Source organism: Mus caroli, chromosome 2, assembly GCF_900094665.2.
Source record: "Mus caroli chromosome 2, CAROLI_EIJ_v1.1, whole genome shotgun sequence".
Classification (NCBI taxonomy): Eukaryota; Metazoa; Chordata; class Mammalia; order Rodentia; family Muridae; genus Mus; species Mus caroli.
Genome location: NC_034571.1, coordinates 114,774,574 through 114,788,570, shown reverse-complemented (window position 1 = coordinate 114,788,570; position 13,997 = coordinate 114,774,574). Strand labels below are relative to the sequence as shown.

Below are 13,997 nucleotides of genomic sequence, written 5' to 3'. Positions count from 1 at the left end.
AGTGCTGGGATTAAGGGTGTGCGCCACCACTGCCTGGCTCTATTCAGGTCTTTTTAAAAACTCTCATATATTACCTGGTCACAGTCTCCCCTACTTCCCCTCTCGCCCAGATCCACCCGCTACTACCCTGCCTGCCCTCAGAAAAAGAGTAGGCCCCAGGGACATCAACCAAACACAGCACAACAAGCTACAATGAGACTAGGCACATACTATCACATCAAGGCAGCCCAGTAGGAAGAAAACGGTCCCACAAGTAGACAAAAGTCAGGGCAGCACCCCTTCCCACTGGTAGGATTCCCATATGAACACCAAGCTATTCAGCTATAGCATATATTCAGAGGACCTAGGTCAAAAGCATACAGGCTCCCTGATCTCTGCAAGTCCCTCCGAGTCCCAGTCAGTTGATTCTGTGTGCAGTGTTCTAGAGATGTGTCCCTGAGCCCTGTGGTTCCTCTGATCCTTCCTCCTGGTTCTCCACTGCACAGCCTGACCTCCACCTAGCGTTTGTCTGTGGATCTCTGCATCTGATTTCATCAGTTGCTGGATGAAGTCTCACTGGTCACTTTGATGACAGTCCTTCTAGCATCTGGTCCCAGAACACTCTGCAGCAGGACAAACTGAAGGTGGAAAGTTTTCTGGGTTGGTGGGTTGGTATTCCTATCCCTCCACTTAAAGCCTTGCCTGTTGTTCAAGTCTCGTTTAGGCAGCCATGTGATTGAGATCTCATGGGTGTGGCTCCCTGACATAGCTACAATCTCAGAGCAGACTTCCTGGTCCAATGACTTTTTTTTTTTTTTTTTTTAAGATTTACTTATTATTATACATAAGTACACTGTAGCTGTCTTCAGACGTACCAGAAGAGGGCGTCAGATCTCATTACAGATGGTTGTGAGCCACCATGTGGTTGCTGGGACTTGACTTAAAGCCTTTGAAAGAGTAGTCAGTGCTCTTACCCGCTGAGCCATCTGGTCCTCTGACTCTTATGTCTTTCTGTTCTCTCTTCAGAGATATTACCTGAACTTCCAATGCAGTTGTGCTGTGATGTCTCCATTGTGGCTGCGTTTTGTTCTCTGCGACTGAATAGCTGTGACTTTCTTTAATGGTCTCCTGCTGCAAACAGAAGCTCCTTTTGATGATAGCTAAATCACCTGTGGGTGTAAGGGTAAGTACTTGGAGTGCAATTACGAATTATAGTGTTGTTTTTTTTAAAAGATTTCTTTATTATTATATCTAAGTACACTGTAGCTGTCTTCAGACACCCAGAAGAGGGCATCAGATCTCATTACGGATGGTTGTGAGCCACCATGTGGTTGCTGGGATTTGAACTCTAGACCTTCAGAAGAGCAGTCAATACTCTTAACTGGAATTATAGTGTTTTAGTGAGTTTTAGTAGGTTTTCCTCAGGCCTGTGACCTCTCACAGGTAGATGACTAGGTTTACAGGACCAGGAATGATTTCTGTCCTGTTGAGCAAGCCTTCAATATTAGAAAGCTGATGGTAAACCCCAAGATATATGTTATTATTTTACCAATGTAGATCTGTTGCTGGCCCAGTGACTGCTGTGGTTCATAGGTTTTACAGCTGGGTAGGACTACCCAATGCTGCTCTTCCTTGACAGCTTGCATAGCACAGATCCTATGAGAGCAACTCTTCAGAGAAACTTCCAGATCAGCTCCAGTTGGATTACTCCAAGTTCTGTCTGAAGTGTATCATGTCTTCAACAATGAGAGACAACCAGGGAAAACAGCAACAGCTTATATTGTTTGCATCTCTTGAAGTCTGTTACTCAACAACTTGAGAGGGGGGTTTCTCAGGCATGATATTAGAGTTTTTGTTAGGTAGTCAATGGTTTTTTCAGGAAGCATTATTGCCCACAGTAGTATAAGTTCTTTTAACAATCTCTGCCTCTGTTACTACCTCTTTGCATGTGTACATACACATACATCTACATGGTGGTTTGAATGAGAATGGCCTCCACAGGCTCATAGATTTGAATCCTTGGTCACCATAGAGTGTAATTATTAGGATGTGTGGCTCTGTTGAAGGAGGGATGTCACTAAGGGTGGGCTTTGATGTTTCAAAAACCTAAATCAGGCCCAGGGTCTGTCTGTCTGTCTGATGTGTACTTAGTAATATTTAACCCTCCTCCCCAGGGCTAGCTCACCCCACACCCACTTTCCCATTTCTCCACTTTATTTTATCCATTTCATGCTGACTGCTTCCACATTAATGTAACCTCTAGAAAAGACCTTGTCTAATTTTAACAACTAATTATTAATTTTAACAACTAATTCTAAGGACACAAAAGACTTTCAACCTTTGCAGAATAAGCTGGTTCTACAGTAAACAACCCTAGTCTTTTAGTCCAGTTTACCTTAACATTTATTCAAGTTTCAATGTCAAGATGTAAATGTTTATATTCATGTAATTTTATATATATATAAAATCAAAACTGTGAAACAAGTTTAACTTTTAATTTATTAGAACCCAGAAAGTGATGATTTTTTTAAAAGCAGAGTTCCCATCAAATTAACACTTAATTCAGGGCAAAAATATATTAAAATATAACAAAATGAAAAAAAAAATCCCTAAATCTTAAGGCAGAAGTAAAACACTGTAAACAGAACAAAATAGCATGTCTAATACAGACTGTAGAATGTCACAATTTAAAGAGATCCACATAGTATTTTATAGCACTAAAATGTTAATACAGTCAGAAATATTATCAATTGGTCCAAGATTCCTCAGTTTATAAAATGTCTAGGCTGCTAATTGAAATTTTTCCATATAAAGATAGATAGGTACCATAAAATCAAGTGACCACTTTTATGACAGAGGAACCAGCAGGCATCTTTATGATTTTGTCTGTACAGTTCTACAGTATCAAGTATGGAGTATCACTAGGCANCTGTAGGTTCAGCTCCCCGTCCTAATGCCCGTGGTTGTATGTCACTCCCCTTTGACTGCATTTTAATGTGAACCATACTTNTTACTACAGAGGCCTAGCTTTACTGATAACAAAATCATGAACTGTTTGGTTTCTTGGTGTGTGGGTATGTGTGCGTGCAGTTACATGTGTGCACATGTAGGTACAGGTGTTTATGAGTATATGTGGAAGCCAGAGGGTCAACTTGTTTATGTGTGTGTGTGTGTGTGTGTGTGTGTGTTCCTCAGGAACAATTGTCCCTTACAGGGACCTGGAACTTGCTAATTAGGCCAGGATGGTTATTCAGTGAGCCTCAGGGACACACCTGTTTCCGTNTCCTCAACACTAGGATTGCAGTTGTGATATATGCCCAGTGGTATATAATCTGAGATAGTAGAAAAACAAATTTTAATAAATTATTCCATCTTTTCCTGGCCATTAAATAACTTTGAACTGAACTATAAGGACTGAACTGACTTCAGATGTCAGCAGGTGAACAATNCTTCTGTTAGTATTTGGATTAGAGCCTTAGTGTGGGGACTTTTCATGTCTACTTACTTGTCTGCTGATTTTCAGTGTTTGAATTAAACCCAGGCCTCGCACATCTGAGCTACAGTCACTCTCCAGTATTTCATGCTTATGTGTAATTAATAGCAGCCCTTCTTAAAAAAAAAAAAGGAATAATAGCCTTGGGATTAACAGCCTTATGATCAACACCTTTAATTTTTAGGGAACACAAAAAAATTAAAAGTGCTTGAAATCAGTAAACAAGGATTAGCTAGCTTATATATCCTAATGAATAATGTCAAAAGACACAATGCACTGAAAATAATTCTGTAAGTCTAGCAAATGAGTTTGGTGGGTTCTTAACTAACATTAATTACAAATACTCATTTTTTATTACAAAGTTTTCAGCTATTTCANTAAAATAGCTGTAGACTTCACGGTACTTCTATTCATCTGTTCATTAATAAAAACTTGTTAAAATCCCTTACTTAGTAGTTCTGGAAAAGTCTAATCAAATACGATCATTAAAACTACCAGCAAAGCTTTGCTGTACGGATTGCAGACTCATTTCAAAGTGGATTCAGTCTCTCAGGGTCTGACTCTTAACTGGTGAANGTATTCACCAGCTTGAGCTCTGAAAATAGAAAGAATTTTAGCCAGTGCTGACCAGAGTTAAACGGTTCTGGTATTACTTGAAAAATAAAAATACACTGTCAATCATGCATTCCACAACTTCAAGAACCAAGTAAGGAACTACTGATAGATATGGTAACGATGTAACGATGACCTAGGCTTTCATCAGGCCTCAGCACACTCACATCAGGGCCCATGTAAGATAAAAGGAGTAGAAGGCCATTCTGTACATTTGCCCACTGTTTGGCATCCAGCCTCCCCTCTTCTGTGTAACTATTCTAGCAGAACTTCTTCAAGAGTGTTAACTGAGGGGTAGTAGAGGACACCTATGGGGGAACAAAAATGTAGTAATGTGGACTTTTCAGCCGAATAAGTTCTCATTGTGGTTATACTGTGTGCAGCATATAACCTGTACAACCATTCGTTCCTGTTTGTCTCTTTGTGAAAAAAAAAAAAATAGGCTCAATAAAATGTGAAATTTACATTAGTTTGCTTTAAAATGCAAAGATTAACTGTTTTTGGCCCAGCTGTGTAGTAACCAAAAAAAGTATCTGCTTTGATAATATAATATGAAAAAGTTCACATATGTACATCGGTACATTCCTTCATTAAAATTTCCTTAAATCTATCTCAATGTATCTTTACAACTGATACAACTGATCTTTACAGCAAAGGTCAAGGTTGACAAGTAGAGATGATCTGCTGCACAGCACTCTGGGTTTTGGGAATCCCTTAGACTTAAAGGACATCACTGAAGCGCTGTTTGCCATAGTCTGCAGGATCCATCTGAAGCTCCCGTTCTTCATCATCTGCAAGCAAAAGAATATGTATCAAGAACAGAGTTACAAAGTTGCTGCAAAGAGCCAGCTTCAAAGTGTCTCCAGTTTTTCAGCAATCTTTTCTCATTATCCTACATGTGTTATCTTAAACAGTGCTCTGTTCCTTAGCTACATGGCTGAAGTGTAAATAGTCTATCATTATTTTGTAAGATTTAATTTTAACAAACATTCTTAGCTGGACATAGTGGCTCACACCTGTAATCCCAGCTCTAGGGAGCCTGAGGCAAAAGGATTAGAAGTTCAAGACCAGCCTGGGCCACATAGAAAACTTGAGGTCTACCTGGGCTACATGAAACCCCATCTCAAAGAAACAACAATCCTCTCCAACTTGAAAACAGAACAAGAATCATTTCTGACAGTATTGGGGAAACAGACAAAGCTAGCAAAATGTAGGAACTCACAGCACTGAAGAGCTAGTGCTGTGCATTATCTTAAAAACCAGCAGTTAAGAGCACTGACTGCTCTTCTAGAGGTCCTAAGTTCAATTCCCAGCAACCACGTGGTGGCTCACAACCATCTGTAACGGGGTCCAATACACTCTTCTGGTGTGTCTGAAGACAGCTACAGTGTACTCATATAAATAAAAATAAATAAGTCTTATAAAAACAAAACCCAGCATCTTAGCTGGTCTTATGGGGGTTTTATGTGCCTGTGAGGTCCTAGTTTAAGGTAGTTCCTATCTCCATAGTTCCAAAAAAGCCTAAGCTACAGGTGACACTCTTAAAAACCACCATCAGCTTTTCAAACTGTAAAGGTAATCTATGCTCGTCATGAAAAAATTAGAAAAAGAGAGAATATAAATTCTCCCCAATCTCAATATTCTCTACAAATAGCTTACTCATAACTTTCTAAACAGAGCACATGAACCAAAAGTTAGAGCTTTCTTCACCAAAAAAGAAATTATAGCTGCGAGACCCCAAGAGCCTTTTGAGCAGCTGTAATTTCATCTGTCAGCTGCCATTTTGCAAGTTCTGTTTATTTCTCAATAGTTCTCCCCCCCCCAATTTTGATATATAACTGTTCAAAATAATTAAGATTATGTTAGAATAAGAATGAAGGGGAGGGGGTGTTAGAGAGCTGGCTCAGCAGTTAAGAGCACCGCTACTCTTCTGGAGAATTCAGAGGACTGGGTTTGCTTCTCAGCACCCACATGGCAGCTTACAACTATCTGTAACTCCAGTTCCAGAGGATTGGACACCCTTACAGAGACACACATGCAGGCAAAACATCAATCAATATACATGAAACAAAAAATAAGTAAATTAAAAAAAAATGAAAGGTTTAATTAGGAGATGGCTTTGTGCAATGCTTCCTTTTGTTACTTATTTCTTAGTATCACTCATAATTTACTGACTACCATACTGAAAAGCAGGGTGGTTCTATGGATATGCTTTTGTACGTACTACTGGGAAGTTAAAATCATACACTGGACTATTATAAATTAGGGACCATCTTTGAATTTGAATCATATTGAATTAACATTTTTCACTAATTCTTGGAGAATTTCATACAATGGATGAACCATATTGACTCTGACTCCTCACTTAAGATCCAAGCTGCCCTATAACAGTAAGTTTTTGAGACAACTTCATTATGTAGCTCAGGCTTGAACTCACAATTCTATTTCAACCCTCCATGCTATTTTGGGCTTTCTAAAATGACCAAACAACCCAACTTTCTTTTTCCTTTCAACAACTTCCCTGTTAAAATCATAGAATTGTGAATTCACACCACCATTTTGTAATACATTCTGAATATTGATCACTTCTTTTGTCTCAGGGGGTGCTAGGGACTGAACTCTGTCTGCATACTTGTCAAGTGTTGTCCCACAGGGCTCCATTCTCAGCAGTTTATACCTGTTAGCTCACTTGCTGTTTGTTTCATCTGGTTTTGTGGTGTTGTGGGCTCTGACTAATTGCTTACTGAGCCACATCCGTACATTGCTTTTATTTTTTTTTAAGATTTATTTATTTTATTTATATGAGTACACTGTAGCTGTCTTCAGACACACCAGAAAAGGGCGTCAGATCTCACTATGGGTGGTTGTGAGCCACCACGTGGTTGCTGGGAATTGAACTCTGGATCTCTAGAAGAGCAGTCAGTGCTCTTACCTGCTGAGCCATCTCTCCACCCCTGCTTTTATTTTTTATTTTGAGATAGCATCTCATTAAAAATTGCCTAGGCTGGTCTTGAACTTGTAATCCCCTGTACTCGGCCTGGGATTAGAGGTTTGTGCCACTAGGCCTTGTGTGATGATCAGTTATCTCTAAAGTAAAATGCAGCCCGGACCTATAATAACATTTGTAAAACCTGAAGTTACACTATATTCATATTTGTGTTTTGTAATTATGATAGTCACTTTCTTATAAAAAAACAAAACAATACAAAAAACCAAACACCTCACCAAAAATCACACTTAAAAGAAAAAAAAAACTTTGATTTTTAAAGGGAGCACTTTTGTAGAATGCTCTCTGGAGAACCTGAGTTATGAAGCTTCAATTTATGCCCAGGAGTACATCGTTTGAAACAATCACTTTTAAGACAATCACTATAAAGCAATGGAACATTTTGAAAAATTCAACACAAAATTTACTGCAGGAAAAATGTTATTATTTTTGTGAATTTTTACATGAATAAATACAAAGACAGACTGAGATAAAAAACAAAGGTTCAGGGATAAGGAAACACTGGAATCTGTTCCTGGATCAAACACGCATGCACCAGCTAGTTCCACCCTTTGGACCTGCCCTGTGCCTTCTCAGTACAAGAACAACTGTCTTACCTCAAAGTGAAACGATGGAACTGCAGTCTCTGGTTGCAAAGTCCTCTATAAATAGAAGGGAGGTTTGGCAACTTCTGTCTACGTTCTTTACTGTGCACATACATGTGTGCTTGTGTGCGCATGTAGCTAAAGACTGATCTCGGGAGTGGCATGTGCTGGCCAAGAACTCTACCACTGAGCTATCCAGCCCCAGTCTTTCTTTAGCACAATTTTAATACAATGCTGATATACACGGTTTTCAAGAATTCCAGAGGACTTTTGGAATATTGCAGTGAGCATCTTTTAATTCTTTTTTTTTGTTGTTGTTTTTGGTTTTTGTTTTTTCAAGACAGGGTTTCTCTGTATAGCCCTGGCTGTCCTGGAACTCACTTTGTAGACCAGGCTGGCTTCGAACACAGAAATCCACTTGCCTCTGCTTCCCGAGTGCTGGGATTAAAGGCGTGCACCACCACGCCCGGGGCAGTAAGCATCTTTTAAACTAACTATAGTCTGTTTTCAGTGTAGTTATTTTACCCAGATTTCAAGTTTCTATCAACAACTTCTTTATGCTTAACTACAAGCCTATACAATTACCTGACAGAATACAACTGACACTCTGACACTAAATACAGCAACTGAGTGTTTAATTTCTTTTTTTTTTTTTTTTTTTGGTTTTTCGAGACAGGGTTTCTCTGTGTAGCCCTGGCTGTCCTGGCACTCACTTTGTAGACCAGGCTGGCCTCGAACTCAGAAATCCGCCTGTCTCTGCCTCACGAGTGCTGGGATTAAAGGCATGCGCCACCACGCCCGGCAATGAGTGTTTAATTGCTACAGAAAGTAGCAGAACCTGTAAGCAGCTAGCCATGAGGAAACAGCCAAAGAAACACAACCAGAGAAATAAGCAGCATTTGTGACATCATTGCTAAGCTTACTGTTAATGTAAGAAAGGACTAGCAACTAAAGAGCTCCTAAGACAGAAAGGTTCCCAGAATCACAAATTACCCTCTGGACAGAGGCACTACCTACCCTTCAAAGGAGGCAATCCAGAGAGAAAATTCTAATGTTTTCTTTACTTAAAAAAATTATTGAACAAACACTTAAACCGTGCTTTATAGAATGACATAGTCTGTTTTAAGTGTAGACTGATACCAAACCATGTAGTCCATATAACTTGTTAGATAAGTACATATATGTCTGCCTTATAGTTGTGGGAATTATGGCACAAACCATAGTATTTCCAAGCTCACAGTGTCAGCAAGTGAAGGAGAGCCAATTCAAATCCAGGCTTTTAGCACTGGGTTGCAGGCTGAGCTTCCATTTGCAGACAATGCCTAATGTTTATTAATATTTAACAAATAAATGGGGAACTTCTTTGATTTTAAAGAGTAAAGGAAACTTACAAATTTCTACCATCTTTTTAAAGAGATTTTTAATTTGGGACTGGAGAGATGGCTCACCAGGTAAGAACATTCACTTCTCTTCCAGAGGACCTGAGTGTTCAGTTCCCAGCACCCACAATTATCTGTAACTCTAGTTCCAGGGGATCTGATACAGACACACACACACTGAGCTACAAATACACACACACACACACACACACACACACACACACACGAGGGGTGGCAGAGACAGACAGGCAGACAAACAGACAGAAAATTAAAAATAAAAAGTTTTAAAGATTGTATGCATATGAGTGTTTTGTCTGTGTACCATCCACATAGGCTGGAGGCCAAAAGAGGGTGTTGACTTCCCAGGAACTAGAGTTCCAGGTCGTTATGGACTACCATGTATATATATATATGGGGCATCAAATCTAGATCCTCAAGAACAGGTGAGCCATCTCTCCAGCTCCAAGTTTTTACCTTCTTATAACAGTAAAGAACATGTCTATCATGTTTTCAGACTTATTCTTTTCAAATTTTTATAATAATACAAATAAATTATTTCCTTTAGAATACTCTGAGTTTGAAATAAAACTAAGTCATTATAACACAGGAAAAAGAGGTCTTATTTAATTTTATAAGCAAACACTGGAGGTGACAGTGCTGAGTCCAAAGTCACAGAGAGCAGAATAAGGCTGGAGTGCTTTAGCTCCCTAACGGCCGGAGCTGCCACTTCACAGTCCTGATAGAGTGTATTTAACTAACACAATCTTAGCCTTTAGCTGGAGTCTCTAATCCTGTATATTCCACATCTCAAAAAATTGCTTCCACAATCAGCAGAGCAGAGCCTGTGCTTACAGCTTTATTAATGCTTCAAGGTCCTTCCTTCCCCTTTTCTTTCTCTCAAGGTTTTGCTGCTAGCGAGATGGTTTAACAGTGACAGTACTGGCTGCTCTTCTAGAGGACCCAAGTTCAATTCCTTGCACCTACACGTTAACTCCAGTTTCAGGAGATATAACACTACTTCTGTCTTCTGGCATCAGACACACATGCATCCAAAAGACACATAAAATAATAGGGAAGAATTGGAAAGGAGAGAAAAGGTGTGGCTCTGTAGTTCAGAATAGCCTAGTGCTCCCTCTGTCACCTACCTCAGCTTCCTGAGTGCTGGGATGACATGTGGAGGCTATTATGCCTAGCCACACTTCAGGGTTGTTTGTATGCATGTGTTTGTTTTTATTATTGGTCAAAAGGTTCCAACCATGAAAAAAAATCATTTTTTCTTTCCTGAGGGTAGATGTGCCTCAGGCATTTTGAAATAAAAATTGTATTTTCCTATAGTATTTAAGTTATTCACAACAATTCCACTGAAATTTCTCGATGAAAAAGTGCACACAGACTTTCTTTTAACTCCAATATGTGGCTTTGTCGTCTGCCTGTCATTCCCACCCCTACTTGTCAGTTCTAAGGCTTGCTTGTGAGAGCATTGTAATTATGTGGGCACAATGACAAAATGATCTCAACTCTGTGAATTCTGACCCTGCAATAACACCTGAATTTAACTTATTAAGTTAGGGCTAGGTCTATCTCCCCACTCTTTGGACAGTTAATAATGGATCTTAAAAAAATCTTACAAGTATGTCTGAAATTATTTTAGGTCTTTAAATACTCCTGTTAAAGTCAGTATATCCAATCTATTCCCCTTTTCTGGGTCTGCTGTTCTTGTTTCTTTCTGTTCTGTGTGAGTATCCTTGTAGTGGTGCAGTGCACTTCCTGACACTATTACTAATGGATACCAAAATAAGATAAACATTAAAGAACAACTTTCAACCCAAGCAAGATTTACTTGCAAATACTGAAGTAAAAATTTAGGCCTGGGGATGTACCTTAGTTATGAGCATGCTCACCCATCACATGTGAGGGTCTGGGTTTCTTCCCCAGAACCACATAAAACTGGACGTGGTGGTGTGTTTTTAATTCCAGCACGTGGGAGATGACAGCAAGAGGATCAAGATTTCAAGGTTGCCTTCAGCTATGTACCAAGTGTGAGGCTAGACTGGGCTATAATAGATCCTAAGGCTCTTATATTCCTTAGAACCAGTGAATTTATTATTTGTTTTGCAAAAGGAAAAGCAAAGTGTTAATGAGAAATGGCTGTGGGGAGGATACAGAAAAGGAGACAAGTCACTGAAGATAAACCACTCACTGTGCATAAACCCATACAAATATTAAATGAAATTCTCTAAATAAAAATTAAAAATTCAGGCTTAACACAGGCAAAATGTAAGGATTATTAATACTTGAAATAAGAGCCATGCTTGGTGGCACACGCCTTTAATCCCAGGAGGGATTTAGGGAGGCAGAGGCAGGCGATCTGAGTTTGAGGCAGCCTGGTCTACAGAGTGAGTTCCAGGACATCCAGGGCTACACAGAGAAACCCTGTCTCGAAACCCCATTCCCCCCCTCAAAAAATACTTGAAATAAACTACTCTAATAAAAACCTCAAAATTATCTAATGATCCTTAGTGCAGGGAGAGGAGACCCTTCAAAATGCAAGCAAGCAAGCTGTGACAGAGTTACAGAGCATTCACCACGTTCAGTTGTGAGGATAGAGCCAAGGAAAAAGCATGGTATTAATAGCTAATAGCATTGTCTGGGTCCCGAGTACAAACACTATGGGAGAGTGGACACAAAAAGAACACGAATTAAATACAAGGTAAAATAAATGAAAATTCTGCTCTCTAAGAGCTTACAATCTAACTGATGATATGACAGCCATGAATGACAGGGCCATAAAGTAGTGCAGATAGAGGCGAACAAACGTAGCTCAATAAAATCATAAAAGCAATGAGGAAAGGAAAATTGATGAGAAAAGATGATGTCCATAGAGAACTCCCAGTACTTAGTAATCTCTTCATCAATAACTATATTTATCCTTAAACTAGGGTGGACCACAAAGCGATGCCTAAGAAGTGCGACTCCTGGTTTTCCCTTTTATCCTGAATCTATAGGCAAGGGCAGTTTTATTATTCTCTCAAGTTAAAAATCTTACATTTTCCCTAAGACCTTAAGTAACTTTTAAAGATTCCAAAAATACTACTGAAAACAAGGAGGCAAAAAAGAAATCCAAAGCCCCACTATAGCACAGCAGTGTGGTCTGAGGTGTGCACACAGTTAAGAGTCTGAACTTCTACCAAGTTAAAAGCTCAGAAGCAACAGTTAACAAGAAAAAAAAAAAACCGTGTTGAATCTGTGTATTAAACATGAAGACAAATCTTATAAACCCTTCACGAAATATAAGTATGTAGGTTCTCAGAACATCTGGCCTTCTAGTGTTCCATCAGCAGCAGAGTACATTTCTGTTCACTATGGAGACCATATTTCAATTGTGGCTTTGCTTTAACAAAAAGCCTGTCAAGCCAATATCTATACATACTTGTAATAGTAAATGTGTTCCATTGAGATTAAAAAAGGATGTTCCCTGACGGTATTTGCCTCAAGTGACACCTACGTTCATTTCAAACAATTTAATTCTAAAAATTTTGAGGACTTGGCATTTCATATTATCACATCAATAATATATGTAAGATAATCTAAAAATGGAAAAAACTTAACTTGTACTTATCATAAAATAGTTCTCAAAGCTGAAAAATTACACAGAACCTCTTAAGATTAAGATACTACTATGATTACAAGTGGGGAAAATTCTACACAAATTCAACCAAAACCTAAGAGGTGAGTTTCACGGTCACAGCATGGAAGCCAGGCCAGGCTCACCTTGGACGTCTTCCTCTCCACCATCACCATCTTCTTCCTCATTGTAAGCCAGCTCAGCCTGCTTGTCTGCCTCATACTCACCTACGTTACCATCATCCCCATTATAATCCGCCAGTTTAGAGCCATGCTGCGGATCAACAGGGGATTCATTCTCATCAAAGAACCGGCCTGTGAAGTAGGCAGAGGATTAATTCAAGTAAAGAGCAGAAAAGAAGGGACCTAAACTGAAGACAGATGAGAAAGCAGGCAACAGAAACCCAGCAACTTTCAGGGTACTGGTCACAAAAGAACACATTTTATGAAGGTTACATAAGACAAAAATAATTAAGAATGAAGAGTCAAAATATCTTTAAAAAAGCTTATTCATCATACTCATACTACAAAAGAGTAGTGGCTTGTACCCACAAATAAAATTTATTCTAAATTTTCTCTTTTGTGTTTAGTATTTCCTATTGAGATCTAATGTTTTCTGCCAGCCATGGTAATACACGTTAATCCCAGCACTTGGGAGGAAGAGGCAGGTAGATATTTGAGTTCGAGGCCAGCCTGGTCTACAGAGTGAGTTAAGTTTAAAAAAAAAAAAAAAGTTACTGCTGTCTGTCTTTTTGTTCAAACAAAATCTTACGACTATGTAGCTAAGGCTGGTTTCCCCAGTGCTCGTGACTTGAAGGCATTCTTAAAGAAATGGTTTCTTGTTTAGAATCCCTTTTCTACTGACCTACAATTTCTTTAATGTAAGTACTGGTTGATAGTGACACTTTGGGCTGGAGAGATGGCTCAGTAGTTAAGAACACTGACTGAGCGGGGCGTGATGGCACTCGCCTTTAATCGCAGAACTTAGGAGGCAGAGGCAGGCGAATTTCTGAGTTTGTGGCCAGCCTGATCTACAGAGTGAGTTCCAGGCCATCCAGGACTACACAGAGAAACCCTGTCTTGAAAAACCAAAAAAAAAAAAAAAAAAAAAAAAAAAAAAAAAAAAAAAAAAAGAAAGAAAGAAAAGAAAAGAAAAGAAAAGAAAAGAAAAAAAGAGAAATGTATAGAATAGCTTTTTTAGTAAATAGTCATAAATAGTGGTTCCTGAGAAAAAGAACATTGACTGTCGGTGACTGTCGGCCAGGGCAAATAGGAGCTGCTAGTGCCATCTCCTGACAGAATAAGAGGGCTTTCTGAGC

The 13,997-nt window shown here is 39.1% G+C and overlaps 1 protein-coding gene across 2 annotated transcripts in view; it reads right to left on the bottom strand.

Moving 5' to 3' along the window:
• Positions 1-4,504: 4,504 nt before the first annotated feature.
• Positions 4,505-13,997, bottom strand: part of Casc4 (cancer susceptibility 4) — a 67,625-nt gene continuing 58,132 nt past the window's right edge. The window contains exons 9-10 of one of the 2 annotated variants that reach the window (XM_021153997.2): positions 12,826-12,993; positions 4,505-4,875 (exon numbers count right to left, since the gene is read on the bottom strand). In XM_021153997.2, the coding sequence (XP_021009656.1) occupies positions 4,805-4,875; positions 12,826-12,993 (239 nt within the window). In that variant the 3' untranslated portion in view covers positions 4,505-4,804. The remainder of the gene's footprint in view (positions 4,876-12,825; positions 12,994-13,997) is intronic. The other variant, XM_021154004.2, reaches the window with a different exon arrangement.